General features: G+C 42.5%; 1 protein-coding gene across 1 annotated transcript in view; it reads left to right on the forward strand.

The window, feature by feature from the left end:
• The window catches only part of PLEKHG7 (pleckstrin homology and RhoGEF domain containing G7), a 128070-nt gene that overhangs the window by 94071 nt on the left and 9360 nt on the right, over positions 1 to 24639 (forward strand). Inside the window, 9 exon segments of the mRNA XM_032593795.1 lie at positions 2886 to 3007; positions 3338 to 3439; positions 3781 to 3796; positions 7230 to 7340; positions 13244 to 13323; positions 13326 to 13419; positions 14941 to 15041; positions 15393 to 15501; positions 20705 to 20783. Of these exon segments, the coding sequence (XP_032449686.1) occupies positions 2886 to 3007; positions 3338 to 3439; positions 3781 to 3796; positions 7230 to 7340; positions 13244 to 13323; positions 13326 to 13419; positions 14941 to 15041; positions 15393 to 15501; positions 20705 to 20783 (814 nt within the window).

Consider the following 24639-nt stretch of genomic DNA (forward strand, 5'->3'; position numbering starts at 1 on the left):
AGCTTAAGTAATGTAGGATTTTATTGGCCCATGTGGCTGTTAATGTCACAGGTGGGAGAGAGTTCAAGGTTGGTTTGATCAAGGAATTCAAAACCAAGGAAAAATTTCTTTCCATCTCTTATCCCTGCTTTCCATAGCATCAGTCTCATCTTATGACAGGCTTCTGTTATAGTCACAGTTGGCTGCTGTCCTTGAGGCCATAGAGAGAGAGGGACAGAGAAGATCTCTTCTCAGCATTCATAGCCAAAGTCTTCATTTTCATTCTGATTGGACTGGCTTAAGCCACATGCCCTCTCCTGAACCAACCACTCTGATGAGGAAGGAAAGTGCTAATTGGCTTAAAACAATGAAGACCCATCTCTAAGAGTAAGGTCATTGTGATACATGGCACATCTGAGGCATAGGGACGAGTAGATCCTGAGGTGAAAACCAGAAGATGTTAGGGAAGGGAGTTTTGGGTGGTAACCAATAGATGTTCACTATGGAGCACTAACCCCCTGAGCTATGCTACCGCCCTTGCCCTAATAAACAGCATAAGAATTATTTAATCCCACTGTAAGCTACACAAGCTTTTCAAACTAGCATTTTCTGGGTTTTTTTTTAAGGTCAATTTGAGTTTATTTATTTTCAAATGTCCCAGTGTATTTAGAGGATACATATCTTCCTTTACACAATCAATACAAGTTTCCCAAAGTTATTTGTTGTAAGTCAAGTGGTAAAATAAATCTACCAGAGGACTCACTATTTTTTTAAGTGGCAAAATTTTGTATAAGGTTAAGAATCTTATAGCAGAAATACTATTTCTTCTAAATTTTCTCAAAGATTCTGTAGCAATGACTTCTGTCTCTTACAATTATGGTTTTTAAATACTTGGATGTTTCCAGATTTCCAGACAACAATACTCAAGGCATACCTCAGAGATATTGTGGGTTTGGTTCCTGCCCACCATGATAAAGTGAATATGGCAATAAAGCAAGTCAAATGAATCTTTGGGTTTCCCAGTGCGTATGAAAGTTATATTTACACTATATTGTAGTCTATCAAGTATGCAATAGCAGTATGCCTAAAAAACAGTGGTTTACCTTAATTTAAAAATACTTTATTGCTAAAAAATGCTAACCACCATCTGTCTGAGCTTTCAGGATGTCATAACCCCCGTGCTGGTAGAGGGTGTCGCTTCAGTGTTGATGGCTGCTGACTGCCTAGGGTGGTGGTTGCTGATGGCTGAGGAGGCTGTGACAATTTCTCAAAGCAACAATGAAGTTTGTCATATCAATTGACTCTTCCTTTCACTTGAACACTTAGAGACCACTGTAAGACTATTAATTGCCTACTTTCAATATTGTTGTGTCTCAAGGAATAGGGAGGCCAGAGGAGAGGGAGAGAGATGGGGGAATGACTGATTGGGGGAACAGTCAGAACACACACAACATTGATCGATTTTAACTTCACCCTTTTATATGGACGTAGTTCGTGGCACCCTAAAACAATCACAATAGTAACATCAAAGATCATGGATCACAGATCACCATACAAAATATAATAATAATGAAAAAGTTTGAAACATGAGATTTATGAAAATGTGACACAGAGATAGAAAGTGAGTAAATGCTATTGGAAAATGGCACCAATAGACTTGATCAACACAGGATTGCCACAGACCATCAATTTGTAAAGAATGATATGTCTGTGAAGTGCAAGAAAATGAGGTTTGCCTGTACATGAACTTTGGGAAGCTCTAAGTCAGTGGTTCTCATAGTGGGGGTCCCTACACTGGCAACATCAGAATCACTTGGGAACTTACTAGAAATATATATTCTCAGACCCCATCAGAGACCTACCGAATCAGATACTTGGGGGTTGACACTAATGTCTGATTTAACAAGGCCTCTAGGTGATTCTGATGCAAGTTCTAGAACCATTCACTGCATTAATTAATTTTTTTTAACCTTTATTTATTTTTGAGACAGAGAGAGACAAAGCATGAATGAGGGAGGGTCAGAGAGAGAGGGAGACACAGAATCTGAAACAGGCTCCGGGCTCTGAGATGTCAGCACAGAGCCCGACGCGGGGCTCGAACTCACGGACCGCAAGATCATGACCTGAGCCGAAGCCGGACACTCCACCGGCTGAGCCACCCAGGCGCCTCCACTGCATTAATTAATATGAAAATGGAAACTGGAGAAGACTGGTGGTCTGAAGTCCAGTTTTTTCACACCTAAGCTCTTTGAAATAATTGGCCCCTTTGAATGTTTCATCATATTTTTAAAAAGTAGTCCTGTTTCAATAAATTGATCTCTAGTGCATAGAATGAGGGCAAGTTATCTGGAGAACTATAGTTCCTTCTTGATTTGCTGTTGCTTTCCTATTGTATGAAAGCATCTGATCAAGTAATAATAACATAAAGACTCCCTTAATGTCTCATTAATATTTATGCCTTTCTCCAAATCTAAACATCTTCCCTGTTATCAGATATTAACTCATTAATTGTTTATTTTTAATTTCCTGAATGTACAGGATATTTGGGTCTTTTGCAGAGGAAGGAATAAATGAAAATTTAGTATGAATGTTGTTTTGGTCTCAAGTTAGTGCCATGGCAGGAAGAGAACCTTTGAGACTTTTCTGGCCCCCAGAAGCAGAGAAGGCCCATTTGAACAGATTATGTTCAGCAGGACTGTTGAGGGGGCTCATGCAAGCAACAGCGACTTTGTACAGAACAGCACCTTTCCCATATGTGTTCTATGGAGCTTAAATGTCATCATTTGTATTTAGTAAAATTCTTAAACCTTGAAAATACTGGTTGCTACCTTGTTTTGTAAAGTTATACTCAGGTTTATGTTCAATGTTCTCCCAAAGGGCAAGTTTCAAAATTGAAAAATATAAAGTAATGTGCATTGCATTTTCTAAAAAGATCTTCATGAATACATTAAAATATCTACAAACTCATGAATATCTTCTGGATGTAGATTTATGGAGACTTTTTGCAAACCTAGAAGAGTTAAGTCAGGTGAGTCAAAGCAGGAAGGTTCCAGTAGCCATGTTTTAAAATTAACCAGAAGGGGGCATCTGGGTGGCTCAGTCAGTTAAGCTTCTGACTTCAGCTCAGGTCATGATCTCGAGGTTCATGAGTTTGAACCCCATGTCGGGCTGTGTGCTGACAGCTCAGAGCCTGGAGCTTGCTTCAGATTCTGTATCTCCCTATCTCTCTCTTCCCCCCCCTGCTCATGCTCTGTCTCTGTCTCTCAAAAATAAATAAATGTTAAAAAATTTTAAAAAATTGTTTATTCCTTACCCTTGGAAGTATGTGTACTCTTGTCTTCTTTCTCTCTGACCCTAGACAAGCTTCGATTTTGTAAACAGTGTTTTTGGCATTATCAAGGACTATGCTGAGCCTTCTGAGACCTCACTACTGATGGATTTCATCTCCATGCTCACAAAGGCAAAATCCTTCTGGGACATCCCAGTTTCATGCAGTAAATTCACCCACCTCCCAGGATAGCTGTTTACATCCCCTTGATGTGTGCGTGTGTGTTATTGTGCTTGAGAAAGTTCCATCAGCACCCTCCCACAAAGGAACCATCATCTGATGCTCTGTCAGTTGACATTTTCAAAAATAACTGGCAGATTTCTGTTTGCCATTGTCACCTCTCCTGTGTGGGTTTTATTAACAGAAAATTCTGCATTCATGGAAAAACCATTTCCAAGTCTGTTTTTTTAAATTGCTTCAACTTACAGCAATATTCATGGCAATAGTTAGTGTAGGCTAATTACATGGTTCAGTTCTTCTTCTAACGAGGTTCCTGGCTCTCGGAAAGGAACAAAATAAACCCTCACATTTATCAACACCCTTAATAAGACTTCTGTATGGAAGGAGAAGAAAAGAGGAAAGTCTGTACCTTTGGTATGATAAATGCTATTTACTTCCTGAGTAGATATTTGGACTTTCTCCCCCACTTTTCCACTTTGACCTTTTTAATTCATATCCTCATTCAGCAAAATTTAATTTTTACAATCCATTTAAAAAAATGTAGGAAAAAATTTAAAAATAAAGTAAAATAAACATAGATTGAGATTTATTGAGCACTCACTAAGTGCTTAGGTGTGGAGCTGAGACCCTATACATGATAATGTGCAAAATTAGATACACTCCCTGGTCCCGGGGAGTTTTCAGTCTAGTGGGGGAGAAATTAATCCAATAATGATGCTAATGATACAATCAAATTGAGATAAATGCTGGGGGGCAGGAAAGGAACATAGATATTATGAAAGAAAGCTTCTAGGTTGGGGAAGATGGTGAAGTAGTTACAGATAGGAGATTCTTTGGAAGGCAGTGATGCTCGAGGTGAGATATGGAGGGAGTACTTACTAAGGTGAAACAAGCATGAAATTAGGTGATAGTAAGGAGATCTTTAGTAAATTTTGAAAACAGATTTGAACAAGAAATGCTTTGAAAAACAAGAGGAATGTAGCATTGGGAATTAGATAAAATCTCAATCCTTCAGAGTCGGAACGTATTTACATGTAGTTTTTAGTAAACAGTCTGGAGAAATAGCAACTTCTCATCAAAACACATAAGTTGTATTCATCTGCTCCAGCTGCTATAACAAAATATCACAAGAGTGGGCAGCTTTGAAACAACAGAAATTTATTTCTCATAGTTCTGGAAGGTGGAAGACTGAGATGAGGGTGCCAGCATGGTCAGGTGAGGGTCCCTTCTGGTCCCATTGTATCCTCACAGGGCAGAAGGAGGTAGAGATCTCTCTGGAGCATCTTTTATAAAGGCACTAATCCCATTCACAAGGTGTCTACCCTCATGACCTATTCTCCTAAGGGCCCACTTCCTAATACTGTCACATTAGCGGTTAGTATTTAACATATGAGTTTGAGGAGACACCAATATTCAGACCACAGCATGAGAGCACTTTACAGACTACTAAAGCATGGTGCATCAATAGACTGTTTGCCAAAGTCTATAATATAACCCACACGTGAATGCTTCACATAATGTTACAAGTGTGCAAAGATGGATTATAAAAGCTTTTCCTAAATTTAAAAAGTCCTCTATCGGTCAGGTTAAATTCATTTTTGTACCACAATAACAGTGCCCAAATCTCAGTGGCTTGGCTCATATCTCACTTATGCTCTGTTTCCGTTTTTTTGTCACTGACCTCACTCTGGGACCCATGCTGAGGGAGCAGCCACCACCTGGAATGTTACCAGTCTTCATGGCAAAGACATAAGAGATTAGGGCAAAGCACTCACTGACTCTTCAAGTTTCTGCCTGAAGCAACGCACGGCATGTCTGTTGATACTTCAAAGGTCAAAGACAGGCACGTGGCCAAGCTCACCCTCAGTGGAGTGGGTACGTGCAATCCTCCCCAGGAAGGGGAAGCAGACAAAGGGTAATACCACAGTGCCTCACAAGAAGCTCACCAGGGCAAGACTGGGACATTTGTTATTCACACGGGAGCCATTTAGTACGTCACCAGGAAGGAAAATGAGGGTTGCAGAGGTTAGATAATTTGGCCAAGGTCACAGAGCTAATAGGTTGTGGACCTGGATATCTAAGCCTGAGTCTGCGTGGTCTTAATGATAGCCTCTGGGCAATGGCAGTTCTCAAGCATCTCAGCCTCCTGAGAAGACCTGCTCTCTATTTCCTGCCCAGGCATCAAAGCCCCCTACTCAAAAATAAACTCCCATCATTGTCTCTCAAATTACTTCTTGTTGAAGCCAAACTGTGACCTTTCTCCCCATAGCATTTTGTCTGCTGAGGTCCTATAACAAAAATATTTTCTGGGTTTTTGTTATCTCTGTCTTTACTGCTGTCACTTCCTTTAGTGGCTTTTTACACTGGGTCCGCTTTCTCTACTCCCTAGAGTGGAAACATTATCAGAAGCACATCTGTCTTCCTTCTCTCGCTCCATCACATTGTCACACTGTTGGAAAACTCTTAATGGGACACATTACTCATTATTTTAATAAATAGGTCTATCAAGGAGCACGTAGGTTTAGCAACATGGTAGGCACTATGGAATCCTGAAGAAGAGTGTCTGAAGCATTGGCAACAAGAAAAGAGTGACTGTCATCCCAAAGACACACTTTGCTAGGCTGGTGGCACTTTGTATGATGTGTTCTGTTTGACCCTTAGATATATGAACATATACATATGAATTGGCCATCTGCCTTATGCTAAAATAAATTTGAGATGGCTTACAAATGTGAAGTCTTTTTTTTTAATGTTTATTTTTGAGAGAGAGCACAAGCAGGGGAGGGGCAGAGAGATACGGGGACAGAGGGTCTGAGGCAAGCTCTGTGCGGAGAGCAGAGAGCCTAATGCAGGGCTCAAACTAACGGACAGTGAGATCACGACCTGAGTCTGACGCTTAGCCAACAGAGCCACCCAGACACCCCCCAAATGTGAAGTCTTTAGAGCAGGTTTCAGACATTAAACAAGAACAATGAAGACAAGGGAAGAGAAGTGCTAAGCCCAGTACATTTAATAGATGCCCCCCCCCCAAATTTAATGCTATATTTTTAGAAGCCAGCAGGAAAATTAACTTTATGGATATTTTTGAGGACTATTGGATGAAGTGTAAAATGTTGCTACTTTAATCACTTACTACTAACACCAGCTTAACTAATCAACCAACATGAGCACTGAAATCAAAGGTGATATTTGTATCAGCAACCATGCGGGATATGTAGGCCTCAACAAAGCCAACCAGAGGTAAAGGGTGAATTAAATTAAGATATCCAAAGGAGGGGTACCTTGGCGGCTTAGTCGGTTTAGCTTCGGACTTCAGTTCAGGTCATGATCTCATGGCTCATTAGTTCAAGCCCCACCTCAGGCTCACTGCTGTCAGCACAGAGCCCACTTCAGATCTTCTGTCCCTTCTCTCTCTGCTCCTCCCCTACTCATTCTCTCTCTCTCTCTCTCAAAAATAAACATTAAAAAAAAGATGTCTTAAGTAGAATTTTCTTTAAGCATGTGGGAGATGGGGGGAGTTGGTTTATTGAGGAGTGAACTGTTTATTATGGGAATACCATTTCGGGTTTTAAAATGTTTATAATGAAGACGACCTGTTTCTATCCATGCAGTCACAGTTCCTGCTTGATAATGGTGACTTTCCAGTTTTCCCTGTTGTGATCAATGGTACAGGTGAAGAGAAAGTCCATGCTTTCCTTGACTATGAGTCTCCTTCTGCTTCTCTTCCTGCGGTGTTTCTGAGGCAGCCTCTGTCAGAGCCACCAGACCTACTGCCTGAATTACTTAGCCACTGTCTTTTATCTTGAGAGCCTGAGGAAAAGAGATGACTTTGGAATTTATTTAAAAGGAAAGTACCATTTTCTTTTATATTTTTCCTAAGATTCTTTGGACATAACAGGTACTGGGAATTATTACACCCCAATTAAATGGGAAAGAAGATGAATGTTCAACAATACATTTTAACTACAAATCTGCTTTCCCCATAAATACATGGTCCACTGCACACTTTGGAATTTTAAATGGTGCACATCTGGAAACATTACATCATCTTTCTTTCCTGAAATTTGGGTAGGGCTTAAAAATGTTTTCTTTGTTCATTGGTTTGTTTGTGGAAGAAATTGGTACAGTGTAAGGAGAAAATAGAACAAAAAACGAGGCTTTGTTTGTGACCAGAAGTTTGGCTTTTGTGCGATTTGGTTACAGGAAAATCCTAGTGCGCAAAAGCCTGAAGGACCCTTTACGTTGTAGTCTATGTGAATGGCGGCCCCTCGGACACCTCACGGAGCACAACGGAAATGTTGGCCCTGACCTTGTACAACATGGCAGCAGTGGCTTCCAAAGTGCCAGAACAAGGAATTTCTGCTGGGGAACTTAAGCATTTGTTAATAAGCAAATCTTGAAGGAATTTTCCTTGACTTCTCTAGCTCCTTTGACCAACCCCCTTCCCTTTGATATTTCTTTAGTCTGACCTGTACCTTTTCAGTATCATGCCAGAGCCCTTCTGTGTGATCCAGAGAAAATGGTCCAAGCTTTTCCAGAAAACCAGCTCTTCCCTGCAGCTGCAAGTAGCCCCGCCAGAGCATCAGCTCAGAGGCAAGGCAAAGGAGGAAAGGCTGCCATTTTCCCCAAAGACTTCACTGTGGATCAGTGCACCTTTGCCATGGCCCAGATGTGCCAGAAAGCCTGGATGTGGAATGACCCAAGAAAAGAAAAATGATCTTTGGGAAGAGACTTGGCTCCATTTTTGTAGCTTCAACCTTTCAGTATTTAATTTGCTACTCAAACTGAAGCTCATTAGATTTCCAAATATATGAATAACCCTACTGCAAAAGTTTTCCCTGGAAGCTGATGGATTAGACTCTTAGCCAGGGACCCAAACGGGGAAGAATCCAGGTCCATTTCTCTCCCTTCCAAGCTAGGACAGAGATTAATTTAACAAAGCTCAGCCACTGCTTCCAAACGACTGTGGAAAAATCTCATATCAACGGTTTACATTTACACGTGAAATATATATAGCAGCCAAAGATAGTTAGGGAAAAGAAATAGGGGGTGAAATGTTGTAATGGTAACATACAATACCCTTACAATGCATAATACTTTACCAGGCACTTTTTCAAGCATTTCTTTTAATCCTTAGCACAAAACTATAAAGTTGATTACATGTTCCCCATATGTCCCTGAAGCTAAGAAAGATTATGTGACTTTATAAGGTCACATGGCCAGTAGGTGGCAAAAAAGAACCTGGATAAAAGTCTTCAGGCAAAAAAAAAAAAAAAAAAAAAAAAATCCAATGGTCTTTCCACCAGAACTATTTCCAACACCTCAGATAAATTTCCCATTGCTGGGGAGCTGTTAGCCTCATGAAACAAAACTGAGGAGTCAGGTAGAGGCTCTGGAAGAATGGAAGGTGCATCTGCCTTCCTCAGCCCCATGGTACGCAGCAAAAGCATCACCACAGGTAGTTAATCATAATATTACAATACATATAAGATATACAATACGTATAAGAATACATATAAGAATTATAATGCTTATAACATGTAATAATTATAAAAAATAATAATAATAATGTAATAGTAAGTAAAAATAATAAAGGTGACCCATTCTTGAGCTCTTGTTATGGCCAGGCACTGTGCTGCATACTAGACATCTATGATCTCTTTGTCTATACAGTGCCCCTGTGAGATATGATATTATCCTCATTTTTCAGGAGCTTAGATAAATTAGGCAACTTGCTGGAAGATACAGTCGTTCAAGGAAGAGGCCGGCAGGATTCCAGTTCAGTCCTGTCTGAAGCTGACATTCGTTCTTCTACTATGCTCTGATGTAAGTGTGGTTGGGGCACCTGGGTGGCTTATCAGTTAAGGGTCTGACTTCAGTTCAGGTCATGATCTGAATCGTGGGTTGTGAGCTCGAGCCCCACATCAGGTAAGGCCGAGCCCCACTTCAGGTAAAACACGAGCCCTGCTTCTCTCTCTCTCTCTCTCTCTCTCTCTCTCTCTCTCTTTTTCTCTGCCCCTCACTCACTTGCACCCTCTCTCTCAAACAAACAAACAAACAAACAACAAACAGCGTGGTTGGAGAACTGAAATCTGTGTCATGCTATGGGTTGCCTGGAATTGGGCTCTGAATGCACTGGGATGAATTTACCCCCGTACCACATGGGCCTGGGCTCTATGAGTGTCTGTACGTTGTGTTGGCAAACACTGATGGGAGTAGAATGCTCCCTGCTCTTTCCTAAACAGTCAGGACGAGACAGAGAAAGAGACAAAACTTTATACTAGGTCTCTTTGTGCGGTTCGACTAAACAGTGGCTAAGACCTCTCTCTACCTACCATAGACCGAGTGTTTGAGAAATACCAGACACTGTTCTGGGCACTTTGCGTAGATTAGCTCATCAAAACCCCTCACCAACCTGATGAAATCATCATTCTCATTATCCATTTCACAGATGAGGTTTAGGGAGCTTAAGCATATTTCCCAAGATCCCACAAACGCTGGCTGCCCAGCACCATGCTGTGTCCCACCAAGACAGATTTATGAGAAGAATGTTTGATTTGGGGCCCTGAATTCCTTTCACTGATCCCCTAAACACATTGGATACTTAGTACAAAACAAAAGCAGATCCTATTGATCTAGACCCATCCATTGAAAGGCCTTTTATGTCCACTCTTTCTTGATAGAGATGTTCTTTTCTTCCCTAATGCACCTGAAAAATAAAGCCAAAAGGGGAGATAAAAGAAAAACTCATGGCTACTTTTAGAATCATCAAATAGCTTTATTCTCTCTTCTGAGGACTTTCAAAACTCTAAAAGCTTCCAATTACCTGCCTGGATCTTTGTCTAAATTATTTACCACTGAGACTTCTTGCCTGATATTGTTATGTGGGGGAGATTGTATGTTGCTACGTTTACCTGCACTAAAAGTGGGTGCTGGTCACCAGAGCTGTCCCCTGAGGCGTGGAAATATGGGGCAATGGCCTGGGCCTGTGTGTTTTGAGGAAATCCATTACTGGAGCTCCCAGCCACCCTGGTTGGAATGCAGCTGCCAGTGAGTCAGCATGGAAATCAGCCACTAAGCCCACAGATGAAGGCCCTCTCCCCCCACACCTCTTCTCACAGTTTCCACCCCCAGCCTCTCCACACCTGCAGTTCCAGCGTCCTTCCTCATCCTTCCCAACCTTGATGAGAATCACAGCCATTTTGACCAGATGAGAACTTGGAGGTGGTCTAGAGACTTCCGCAGTTTTCCGAAACAGGAATCTGGGGTGCAGAGAAGGGAAGGGGATCCTCAGAAGACCTTGAAGCATTGCTCCTAGAGTTCCATTCATCATGCACCCAAGTACTCACTTTCATGACCTGCCATTGGTATATGGGGAAGTGGAAGAGACTGTGTCTGGCAGAATTCCTGTGAGGAATGAGCCCTGAATGTTTTCAGAAGAAATACTTTGATAAAGCTGCTAGCGTGGCCAGATGAGAAGCCTGTCCGTGGTGGACAAGGTCAAACTGTGAAAGACAAGCATAAATTGCTAAGCAAGAGGCTGAGAGAGAAGGGGGGCAAAGTTCAGGGGTAAGGGAGACAAAGAGCTCTCTTTTCAGAGAAGAGAATGGCACCAGAAAAATGGCGGAGGGCTGTGGGCTGTGTATTTGACCCCTCCCCACAACCCAAAATCTTCAGTAAAATAAATACATAATTCATAAAGTGTTTGGCAGGAGGGGGTTAACAGTGGAAACCAACATAGGAAACCAACCAATGGACCTGGCTTGGCATTTGTCCCATGCTGTTCAAAAAAGAAGTATGTGTGCAAACAGGAGTCCAGGGGCCAGAGAAAGCCATTGGAATCTCCGTGTCTCTCAGTGAGTTTCTAAATATCTACATAAGGGCTTTGGACTTCCCTGGGCCATTGAGTCAGCTGTACCCAGATCTCCAAAATGCAAGGGCTGACATGTGGGCATAAAGATGGATGCAGCTGTCTTTGGGGAAGCAAAGAGAATCTCTATAGTGTGCCTTAGCCCACTTGAGGCTGGTCCTGGAGTGCCTTGGTCACAAGACAAAGGATTTAACCTGGGCCTGGACTGAGCATAAAAGTAGAAAAGGGGCAATAGCCTGCAGCACAAAAAAATGTTTTAAAAATTTTTTAATGTTTATTTATTTATTTGGGAAGAGAGAGCACAAGCATGGGGGGCGAAGAGAGAGAAAAAATATCAAGGATCCCAAGCAGATTCTGCACCGTCAGCTCAGAGCCTAATGTGGGGCTCGATCTCACGAACCATAAGATCATGACCTGAGCTGAAATCGAGTCAGATGCTCAACTGTATGAGCCACCCACGTGCCCCAAGAAAAACATTTAGTTAAGGGTAGGACCCTTTTACAGCTCAACTCAGGTGGGAGAAGAGAAGAGGGAGAGAACACACTAACAGTACTAATAGTACTTTTTGATGCACCTGTGTGCATAGCAGCCAAACACTGGGTTCCACTCGTCATGTGTCATCAAAAGCCAGGGCCCCTCCGTTCAAGACCATGTCGCATTCCAAAAAACAGTCCAGCGGATGAAAGAAATGGAAGAGCCGTTAGCACCTTCACTTGTGTCTCTCAAATGCCTTTGATGGAAATTCAGTGTATAACCCATAGCAGTACTTACTCAAATCTTCCCGGTGCTTGCACACCTTGCAACTGCCTTTTGGCCCAACCTCTCCCTATTGAAAATTGTCTGTCTTTATCCCTCCTCGTTCCTGTCTCTGCTCTATATCATGTAGATCAACTTAGTCTCTTGACTTCTGTTTTCATTTTCTCTTCATTGCCCTGAATCTCAGCGACAAAGGAGACTTGAAGAACTGCCCCAATGAACAAAATTCCTTCCTTTCCCTTTTACCCCCATGTGCATCCTCAGTTCTCCTAACTGTGCATCACAGTGAGGATGCGAGCAGAGCTGGTGAAACCAGAAATCTCCACCAAGGGCCAGGGAGAAGGGAGAAACCAATGGGTGAAACTAAACTCTTAAGTGAGAAAGGCAGACAAAGCTGGAACATGTATATTAATATATCTTTTCACTGCCACGGGTAGACCATGCATTCTCTGGGAGATTTAACAAATTTCACACTTTTCCAGCACATCAAAATCATGATGAATTTCCAAACTATTTAGGAGGATTGGGTGGTGTCACATGGAGGGCTGAGGACAGCTGCCTTCATCACCATTACTGGGGAGACAAGACAGCTGAACAAGGAGTCTTTCGTTTCTTTAACTGGAAAGTAACAAGTCAGTAATATTCAATAATACTTCTTTTTTTTAATTTTGTTAATGTTTATTTATGAGAGAGAGAGAGAGAGAGCAAGCAGGGAAGGGGCAGAGAGAGGGAGACAGAGAATCAGAATCAAGGTCCAGGCTCCAAGCTGTCAGCATAGAGCCCGACGTAGGGCTCAAACCCACGAACCCTGAGATCATGACCTGAGCTGAAGTCAGACACTTAACCGACTGAGCCACCCAGGCGCCCCTCAATAGTACTTCTTAACCATATTTAACGACCCCATTTCCAACCCTGATTTTGGCACTGGTGGGTAGATACTTGCTAAAAACAGTTTAATATGGAATTTTCAAAACCAAAGTCTAGTCCGCGGCTTATAAACTTTCCTAGCAAGCTCACAGGTATGTCATAGAATTACTGAATAAAGTCTCTAAGAGTTTCCCGTGTCCAGGCTTCTCAGTGCCTTAATAGGAGAAGTGATATTCTGAAAGTCTGCTTTTGGCTTCTGCAGCGGTGTGAGCAAAATGAACAGTGAGGACGGCTCCACCTGCCTGAGCTGCTGGTGGCCCCACTGGACAGGTGGGGTGACTCGGCACCTTGTTGCTGAAGAATGTCTGGAAATGGAGTAGAGACTCTATGGAGAAAATCATGATCTACAGTATCAAGGAAAAGATGGAAAGGTCAATCAGTAAGCCCCTGAGATAGGTGACCCAGAGCTCCAGTCTAAGTTTACTCAAAGCGATGGAGGGCCCCGTGGCTGCTGGGAACCATTTGGACTTCCACACTAGAAGGCAATTCCATTGACTTGAGGTCATGGCTCTCGGAAACATGGATTCGAGTGGGAGTGCATTGTAAATCAAACACGCAAAACAATGGACTCCAGTCACATCCTGGCAGACCCGATGAGAACTCCCACACCAAGTTTGTGCAGGACGTGGCTCTGTCTCCAAGGCGTTCAGAAGTGAGTTCAGGCAGGAAAGACCTACTTCCCAGATGATTGAAAGCACTTTGTGTTTCACATCCATGCTGAACCCACACACAAAGCAAATGGGGGTAAACACCATGGGGAGCCTTTCCAGAGGCTAAATTATCATTCATCTTTTTTTTTTTTTTTAGGTCACTGAAATCCAGAGCTCATCTAAAATTATGCCAGCTGCAATCTCGAGAACTGAAATTTGGGAATAGGAACTAAGCAAGTCCTCTGATGCCTTAAGTTTATTTGTGGAGCTTTCTATGACTAAATTCAAATAAAGAAATCTTTGATATATGCTCATAAACCAAGATTTTCTGGGAAGCATCCAAAGGGAGCAACTCAAATTGACGATTATCAGCTGTACAGAAATAATACTTTTTTGCAAGTTTCAAAGTAAAATGGCCATTCAGTTGGGAGTTTCTTCCCTCTTTCTAAATTTTTTGTTCAAATTCTAAAATGACCCTAGGAACTTGAATTGAGCTTATGAAGTGAACAAGACAAAAACTCAAAGCAAGACTTTTTAAAACTTTGCAGATTATTACTCATTTTGATAGGTTTGTGAGATGGGGAACAGCATCTCTTCTGGAGATTTCTCAATAAAAAAAAATAGATCCTTATCATTGAGGGAAGAGACTCCTGTGGCTTCCTATAAGTCTATGAGCTTAAAGATGAATTCTCAAGAATCCCACCCACCATGTGATTCTGTGGGTCTATGACTTGCCCTCCACACTTCCAAAAATTATTTCAAAAGCTCATTAGTAATATGTTATTTTAATGTGGGAAAATTAATATAAACCTTCAGAAGAGAAAATGAGTTCTTGTCAAAAAGCAATAATCATCCTTATGAAGTGAATGTAGGTTTTACGATTAGTACAAAAGATACGTTTGTCCTTGTTTGTCTGATTTTCCCACCTCTAATTAAAGACTATATGGTGTAGGGATGAAGAGAAACCTACAAAGGCTTTATTAATATTGTTGAAATAAAAATGCACAATACATTTCCAACTTACTGAATTAAATTCATTAAGCTTCATTTTTCTCTTCAAGAGGCTGATTTCAAATTAGTGCATTTTTCTAAGACATTTAAACAACAAGCAATATGTTAAATGAACCTAAGATACGGTTTGGCTCCAGGGATAGTCAGTGTTTCTAAATGATTTCTGTGGATCTTGGTTAACTTTTATGCTGCAATGTCACATGCATTTAAAAATATATTGATTGTGTCTTGTTTTTCAGGGATCCTTGAAGGAAAAGTGAAGTGGCTTGACAATTGCCAAAAATGTAGACATCTACGGAAGATTATTGTGTGGCCTCTACTATGGGATAGAAACAAAAAGCTTCATTCCAGAGGTACACAAATGTTCAATTAGGACTTATGTCCCTCCCCAGAAGTTTGGTACGTAGATGGAAATTGTTAAACTAGTCTTACAAAGTCCCCAGCTGTCCACTTGAATAATAAATCTAATTTTATGAACCAGAAGTAAAGCCTTCATCCACATGGCATTGTATGTGGGAGGCTGACATCATCAGACATTCTTGGGGTGGCCCTTCTGAGCAGTTTTCCATTCTTTCCCATTCTCAGGCCCACCTTCCAGCATTTCCTAATGTTGCAAACCTTCTAGGTAAAATGTGCTGCCCCGGTTCCTGGAATATGTTCTCTTTTAATCACTAACAATATCTCTGTGATTTTTCTCTCCTTGTTTTGCCTGAAACATATTTTTAAAGAACACATGGCAGAAAACATCTTGTCACCAGCCACCAGACAACTTTTCTATAAAGGAAAATTAACTCTTGCAGGCAAATAGCTGCTTCCTTTAAAAATTCAACATCCTTGTGGGGCGCCTGGGTGGCGCAGTTGGTTAAGCGTCCGACTTCAGCCAGGTCACGATCTCGCGGTCCGTGAGTTCGAGCCCCGCGTCGGGCTCTGGGCTGATGGCTCAGAGCCTGGAGCCTGTTTCTGATTCTGTGTCTCCCTCTCTCTCTGCCCCTCCCCTGTTCATGCTCTGTCTCTCTCTGTCCCAAAAATAAATAAACGTTGAAAAAAAATTTTAAAAAAATTCAACATCTTTGGGGGCACCTGGGTGGCTCAGTCAGTTAAGCATTCAACTTGGGTCATGATCTCATGGTTTGTGGGTTGGAGCCCCACGTCGGGCTCTGTGCTGACAGCTTGGAGCCTGGAGACTGCTTCAGATTCTGTATCTCTTTCTCTCTCTGCCCCTCTCCCACTTGTGCTCTGTCTCTCTCTCAAAAATAAATAAACATTAAAACAAAAATTTTTTTGATTCAACATCTATGCTATCTTGTAACTTGTCCAATCATTACTAATTGAAGTGTGGGAGGAATCGCATTTGCTCTGTATGGCTGAGGCAATGGAAAATGTGGATCAGAGCATCCTAGGGACTCATGCAGACTCTGGCTTGATCAAAGACTTCACAGCATAACTAGCTCCAGGCCCTCCATTTTCTCCCTATGAAATGGGATGACCATAAGGCCGTTGTTAAAATGAAGTAATATACATGAAGAGCTTAGCTCATGGTCTGAAATACGGTAAACACTCGACATCACCTGTTATCATCATCATTTTACTCCCCCAGGGACTGGGGCGGCCACCCTGTCAATTGGGACCCTATTATGTAATACACGCTGTGCTAGGTAGATACCATTGGAGAATATAAAGTAATTGTTCTGTATAATCCTTTCCCTCTGGCTGAGAAGCTCTGCCATAATGAGCAGACCTGCAGCGTAAGTTCAGAAAAGCTAAGAGTCTGTGAAGCTGGCGTACTGGGGTGGTCCATGGGGCTGGAGGTGGGTTTGGGGGTATAGAAAGGATAGAGGTCCCTGGAAGGACAGGAGGGATTACATCCCAGATGAGAAGCATGGCAGGAAGAAAGGCTTGGAGGCAGAAGCCACCCGGCAGGTGGAGACTCTAGCAACATGGTTTGAGGTCCAGAGGGCGAGCCCCCGGGGGCTGACTGCCAGGCTCGCTTCCTGGCTCAGCCTGTTGTGCCTGCGTGACCTCAGGCCCCTACAGCAATCCTGCCACACTTCAGTTTCCTCTCTTTGTTGTGAGGATTCAATGAGCTGATGGATAGGCACTCGAAAGAATGGCTGGCACCCAGCCGGTGCTCAGTAAATACTATCATGATCAGAAAGGGCTGCCAGACTGAAATAAGATTTGCATTCACTCATTTATTCATGTCCGCATAGACTCTTGATTAGTCACCTGCTGTGTGTGAAGCCCTGCCGGAAGTGGGGTTGCCTATTTATGGTCATGTGGTCCAGGGGGCGGAGCTGGGTGCTAATTCCTTATTGAATACACCCCGTTGAGAATCTCCTCTAATTTAGGGAGAGCGCCAGATGGCAGTTCAGGACACAATGCCCACCTGGCAACTGCCGTTTAGGAAAGATAGACATGCCCAGCAATTGACCTCAAGGGGCCGTTTCATGCATTTTCTCCTTTCAGTGAGTTATGCAGAGAAGTTACACTTAATCCCATGTTATAGGGAAGGAATCTGAGGCTTAGGGAGGTTCTAGAATCGTCCTCAAGGCCACCTGGCTGATTAAATGGCAGAGATCAGACCTGCACCAGGCCACCTCAGCATAGCAGGCTTCCAGAATCACAGCAACTACCTTGGAAACCAAGCAGGGGGATCCAGCCAGAAAACTGCTGGCAACAAGAAGTCGTTGAGCTCTTGGATAGGAGCATGATAGGTTTAAAGGGCTGTTGAAGAGTTATCAGAAGCAAAGCACAAAACCGCACGGAGCTGCAGGAGGGTACCAGAGCACAGAGACCCGCTGCAAATTCCTCAGTGAAGCAGGGTGGGGTGAAAAGAGCCGGGCCTGGGCTTCTCAACTGTTCTTGACCTGCAGGCCACGCCCCTCCCACTTCCTTTCGAAAAGATGACAATTTTAATTTTCTTTGATGTTATCACCACTTTAAAAATAATTTTGCATTGTGACAAAACCAAATCAAAGTAATGAAGCAAAACACAGCTCTGTGCTCAAACATGACTCTCCCTCCAAAATCGGCCTCCACCTGGAATTATCAGAGATTTTTATGGACCCCTGCCTTCTATCTACCAAATTCCCAACACTGTAAGGGGCACTGACCTATCCTAAAATGTTAGAAATGGACACAAATAGAAAAAGATAAATGGGAGAGATGTTTCAAAGGCAAAAGCAGGAGGACCTTTTGATGGACAAAGTGGGTGAAGAGGGAACGAGTCGAAGCCGTCCCCGGGTGTCCTAACCTATGTGCTGAAAGGCTGGTTGAGCAACACTGAGACTGGCGGAGAGAGTGGGTCAGAGAGTCAGTTTTGAGGCTCGGGTTTGGGCATCATGAGAAGTCAGGTGGAACCTGGAGGACATGCCCATGACCATCTCTCGGTGAAGAGCCACGTGAAGATGTGCATTCACACGTCATGTGGGAGCGAGGTGTTTGTCGGGGAAACCTGGATGGGATGCTGGCTCTGCCATCCCTGGGAAATCGCTTTTTCTGTGTGGTCCAAGACAAGTCACCGGCATGTCTCCATTCTTGCCGGGGGGAAGTGGATAGGGGGACAGGAGATCAGAGCCTTGCTGTTTAAGGACATGGCCCAGAAGCTGCACACTTTTGTTCATATTCATTGGTCAGATTTAGTCGCTTGGTCATATTTAACCACAGGGGAGCTTGGAGATGTAGTATTTATTGGAAATGGACATGTACCCACTAAAACTCAGAAATGCTGCTACTACAAAGGAGGGTGAAAAGTTTTTGAGGGACAACCAGCAAGCAGTCTTTGCCACAACCTGATTTGCAAAAAGTAAGTTTCGTAGCGATGAAATACAATTTGTAAAAAAATATTCAAGGACAGGGGTGCCTGGGTGGCTCAGTTTGTTAAGCGTGCAACTTCAGCTTGGGTCATGATCTCATGGTTCATGGGTTCGGGCCCCACACCTGGCTCTGTGCTGACAGCTCGAAGCCTAGAGCCTGCTTCAGATTCTGTATCAGCCTCTCTCTCTGCCCCTCCCCCATTCATGCTCCCTGTCTCCCAAAAATGAATAAATGTTAAAAAAATTTTTTTTAATTTCTTTTTAATGTTTATTTATTTTTGAGAGAGAGACAGAGCATGACGGGGGAACAGCAGAGAGAGAGGGAGACACAGAATCTGAAGCAGGCTCTGAGCTGTCAGCACAGAGCCCAATGCAGGGCTTGAACCCGCAAACTGCGAGATCATGACCTGAGCCGAAGTCAAACGCTTAACCAACTGAGCCACCCAGGCGCCCCAAATTTTTTTTAAAAAAATTCAAGGATAGGGGCACCTGCGTGGCTCAGTTGGTTAAGCATCTGACTCTTGATTTCAGCTTAGGTCATGATCTCATCATTAGTTAGACTGAGCCCCACGTTGGGCTCTGTGCTGAGTGGGGAGCCTGCTTGGGATTCTCTCTCTCCCTCTCTCTCTCTCTGCACTGCCCTCACTCATGCTCTCTGTCTGTCTCAAAATAAATAAACATTTAAAAAATATATTCAAGGACAATTCCAGATTGAATAAAATATCTGATATGCAAATATAGAATCTTTCCTCTAAACTTAAAGGAGAGGAGAAAATAGAATTGAATCCTAAATATTTTATCTACCAACTTAACCTTAAGCCACATAGTTTCCTGGGGTTACAGCACCTGAGAAAGAACTCCTAGACTAATATTAATTAACTTTTTAATTAATTTACTTATTTTTTTATATTTATTTTAAACATATGTTACATCTGCCTCTGAATGGACTGCTTTTTCCTCTGAAATCATTTATATTTAACCATTTATTTTTCTAATTTCTAAGGGATAGCGTAGAATAGGGAGGGGCAATTCCTCATTTTATTATTTTTTTAAGTTTATTTGTTTAGTTTGAGAGAGACAGAGTGGGGGTGGGGCAGAGGGAGAGAGACAGAATCCCAAGCAGACTGCAAGTTGTCAGCGCAGGGCCCAACGCGAGGCTCGAACTCATGAACCGTGAGACCATGACCTGAGCGGAAACCAAGAGTCAGACGCTTAACCGACTGAGCTACCCAGGCGCCCCTCCCCATTCTATTTGATTTCTCTTCTACTACTATCCCTCTCTTAGGGAAAAATATAAAAGGCCATTTGCTTTAAGTAACTATGAAAAGTGATACCAGAAAAGTTTATAAATATAAAGCTACATGAAGAACGTTTAAACATGGATGGACACACTGCAAAACTCGAGGGGCAGGTCGCTTTACTGACTGTCTTAATCAGCTAGCGCTGTCATAACAAAATACCACAGACGGGGCCACTGTAAGGACAGCAATTTATTTCTCCCAGTTCTGGAGGCTGGGAGTGCTTGATCAAGTTCCCGGCCAATTCAGTGACTGATGAGGGCTCTCTTCTCAGCTTACAGATGGCCTCACTCTCAGTGCCCACACATGGCAGAGAGAATCGGCTGGCTTGTACATCCTCTTGCGACGGCACTAATCCTAATGGACCAGGGCTCCACCCTTATGTCCTCACTTCATCTTACTTACCCCTCGTAAATCCACATTGGAGGTTAGGGCTACAACATATGAGTTGGGGGAGTGGGCGGGGGACACAATTCAGCTCACAACAATAATAAAATGCCTTTTTTTCTAGTCAAGTATACCTTGGCCAATGACCACCCGGATGGGTCGAGAGGCGAAAATATTGCAAATTCCATTAGTGGATAGATGTGTCCTAGGTTTAGCTGAAACCATTGCAAATACCAACTGAGTTACCTTGGATCCACATGAAATACATCACAAATACAATGTCTTTAAAGGCGGAAGCATGGGCTCACATCAAGTCTCTGCTTGAGGGGGAAATCGGTTTAACAGTAATGCAATTTTCTGATCCACATGATTGGAGTTTCCCAAGCTGCAAGCCTCCTGTGCCCTGACACTGCCCTGTCTTGCTTTCTAAGGGATTCTTTGATTCAAAAAACACCACCTTCTGCATACTATTTCCAGCCCCAATTACACCTTTTTCTCCTCAGAAAGCACAAGATTCTGGGGTGTTTATATGTTTCTCTTTGATGATTTCCTCTTAGTTGTGAAAACTAATTGCAACAAAAAGGTAAAATGCTGTTATTTCTAAATAAGTCTGCTAAATAAGCTTAGAAATATTTCTAAATAAGTTGTGTTAAAAAATATAGAAGATTGTTATACATAAGATTGGATTTCATCCTCTAAAAAATGGAGGCATGATGAAATGGAAGCATCCTCTAAAAAATGGAGGCTTTTTTTAGTCTTGCAGCTCTGAACTGAAAAACAATACCAAAAGCAAATTACATTTCTTAAAGATGTCAAAGAATGCACACATTTTTAGAACGACTTCGTCTGTGTACTAGTGAGGTAAGTCCCAGAAGCCTGGACTTTTGGCCTCACCTGCCTAAGCAAATGAAACAAACGAAAACAAACCACTTTCATTCATGGTGGCCTTTGTCCACCACGGTGGCCTTGCTGGGATAGCAATGCACATCAGTGCCTCCCCAGGTTGTCCGCCACAGCAAAAGCAGCTGCTGTCCTGTGCTGAGGTGATCTCCATCCCTCATTCTGATTTGAAAGCTCACGGGGGTTCTGAGAAATGACGATTTGGGAGCCAGGGGTGGGAGAGAGTCCCGAGATCTCAGTGCCTACTTGTATATAAGAGCTGCAGAAGCCAATTCATGGCTGGCTGGCATCACAAAAGTATGTGTGTGTGCGTGCGTGTGTGTGTGTGTGTGTGTGTGTGTGTGGCTAATGCCACAAAATCTCTTCTGAGAACAGGGATTTTTCCCATCACTTAAGTGTTGATGGTTACCACGATGGTTGTTGTTACCTCACGTTAAGCCACGGCCTCGGGGTCTACCAAAGGCTTTCTGATCTCCCCCTTCCCAGTGTGCTCCAAGTGGTAGCGGGAGGGGGGCCTCCTCAAAGGCTCTCAGACACCTGCCCTTAGAGTGGGGAGGAGGAGCTACAGTCTGTCTTAGGTCCTCGGAGATGTCCACTGTTGTTTCATTCTGCCTCTTTACCAAATGACTAGCTTTGCACAGATATAAGATCGCGAACTAGATAGTTCACATCTTTTAATAACCTAAGCTTCTAGGCAGCATGGTGGTAAGCTGCGCTAAATAATTTAAGGCTCTTTAAGCAATAAAATAGATACCCATTAATCAATCTATGAATAGCTGATCAGTGTTTGGGAAGGGAACGGTGCCACAAAATATGAAGAGTCACAGTTTGGAAGGTCGGATGGCCTCCTATTTTAAGCTACCCAGACCATCCTATCTGAATAAGTCAAGCCCTAAAAAATCTCTATCCCCTTCACAAACCTTGACACGAACACAGCTTGCTTTCACTTCAAATAGTGACAGAAATGAGAGCAACTGAACGAATGGCAGCCCATATTAACCACAAGCTAATATGGTTTCATGCTTCACAACCGGATTCCAAAACAAAGAATGGTATGTTTTAAATTCCTCTATTTTTTCCTCTTTGCTATTTGATGCACAATATATGTCGTGCAAATCACAATCTTTGACATTCTTTTTAAAAAACTCAGCATCTTATATTCAGCGTCTTAAATAATTCAATTATTTACAAATAATAGGCATGGAATCTATTTATCAGTGTTAGATTCCACGGATGGATGGAGTTGGCCAAAATGGGGCTCCCCTTTCTGATTCATCTAACATAGTACTAGAGAGACTGGAACTGAAAATCTTCCCACTCATGTGATGGAAATTTAAATGTTTCCCAGTCATGGACCTCACCCATTATTTATACAGACAATTAAACTTGGAGACCTGGAACACTATGTACTTTACGGCTTTAAATCACTATGTATTGATGGAAGGCTTTTGTGTGTCTCACGTCCATGAAATACAGCCAGACCAACACTAAACCATCCTACGCACCTAGAAAACTGATTGGAGAATTAACACAACAATCTGCACAACCTGAACCACAGAATTCAGCAGGTACGCGGCGCGGAGAAGTGAACTTGGGGAGCGAGAAGGTGCAGGAAGGGAGGTACTTTTGCGAGTGGAGAGAGGATGGAAACTGGGTGGGGTGGGGGGGTGGAAAATACGGGAAAGGCACCCCTCCCCAAAAGCAGCTGGAGAGAAAGTAGAAAATTGGAAATAGGCGCAGGGACTAAACTAAAAAGGGAGAAAGAAGGAAGGAGAGGGTTTAAATTCCATTAAGACTGTAAACAAGGGGAGCGCAAAGGCTGCAACTCCGCAGCTCGATACCTGGAGGTGCTCTGGTGGGAAGGGCAAATCCCCAGGAACAGAGTGGGGTCCGGGAGGTTCTCGGGCCACACAGGGAAAAGCAGTTCCACTGCTGGAAGGACATTTGGTAGAGACTGTTGAAGCCACCTGGTCCCAGCAGACCCCAGAAAACGGCCACATTCGCTGGTGCTGGAACAAGGTCCTTAAGGGTGAAGCCTGGTGCCCGATGTGTGTTGTGATTGTCTATAATCCCTGACGCGCTGCTGCGACACTATCTCGCGAACTTTTTCTGAGGTGGGCTGGCACCTGGCCATAGTCCTGGGGCACCGACAGCAGCAGGGTCCAGCGGGCATTCCTGGGTGCAACCGGCATTCGGCCATTGCTCATTCAGCCATTGCTCAGTGAGACCCTCCCACAGAGGGGCGGAACGGGTCAAAGCCACAGTCCTTCGGAAGTAAGGGGCCGGGAAATACAGCCGCATCTGAGACAAAACTCAGGACAGAAGTATTGCCTGGGGCCTGGTCACAGAGAGTGAAAAAGCGGGGAGTGGATGAAAGCTGAAGACAGAGGACGGGTCCGCGATTGCTGATCCTGGAGAACAGACTGGGTAACTGAGTGGCGCCATTTTTCACCGCCCCCGCGCAAGCGCATACGCACCTATGAGCGCCGCAACAATCCACCCCAGTAGGCTAGCAGCGCCATCTAGTGGAGAGCGACGCCGTTACACTGAGCCCCGCCCAAACCGGGCCAACTTCGATCTTCAAGGACACAAGTCTCACTGCCTGCTTAGTTTATCAACTATAAAGCACAGACTTTAAACTATAAAACACTATAAAACACTGACTCTGAAACACTGACTTCTAGGGGAAAACGAAGTAATTTCAGTCCTACTTCAGTCTGTTAATAGGTCCATCTATTCAATTTTCTTTTTTTTTCTCTTAAACTTATTTTTCTTGAATACAGAAAGAAAAAATTCATTTTTATTTTCAATTTTTACTAAAAATATTTTTCTTTAATTTTTATTACTATATTTTTTACTTTTGTGTAAACTTTTTCAAATTCTATTTTACTTCCATTATTTTATTTTAGTCTACTTCAGTGTATTCACCTTTTCAAATTTTCAAACGATCTCCTTTTTTTTCCTTTTCTTTTTTCTTTTTCTTTTTTCTTTTTCTCATTTCTTTTTTTTTCTTGAATGCAGAAAGAGAAAAACTTCATTTTTACCTTCAACTTCTATTAAAAATATTTTTCTTTACTTTTTTACATATTTTTTGCTTTTATGTAAATTCTTTCAAATTCTATTTTACTTCCATCATTTTATTTTAGTCTACTACAGTGTATTCACTTTTTCAAATTTTCAAACGATTTGCTTTTTTCCTTTTTTTTTTTTCTCTTTTTTCTCTTTCTCATTTCTTTTCTTTTTCTTGAATATAGAAAAAGAAAACATTCATTTTTATTTTTAATTTTTAATAAAAATATTTTTCTTTAATTTTTTTCTACTACATTCTTTACTTCTGTGTATATTTTTTCAAATTCTATTTTACCTCCATCATCTCATTTTAGTCTACTTCAGTGTATTCATTTTTTCAAATTCTCAAACGATTTCCTTTTTTTTTCTCCCCTCCCCCAATTTTTTTTCTCTAATCTGTCAAAGCACTTTCAACACCCAGACCAAAACACTCCTAGGATCTAGCATCATTTATTCGATTTGTGTGTGT

The sequence above is a fragment of the Lynx canadensis genome, chromosome B4 (assembly GCF_007474595.2).
Source record: "Lynx canadensis isolate LIC74 chromosome B4, mLynCan4.pri.v2, whole genome shotgun sequence".
Lineage (NCBI taxonomy): Eukaryota > Metazoa > Chordata > Mammalia > Carnivora > Felidae > Lynx > Lynx canadensis.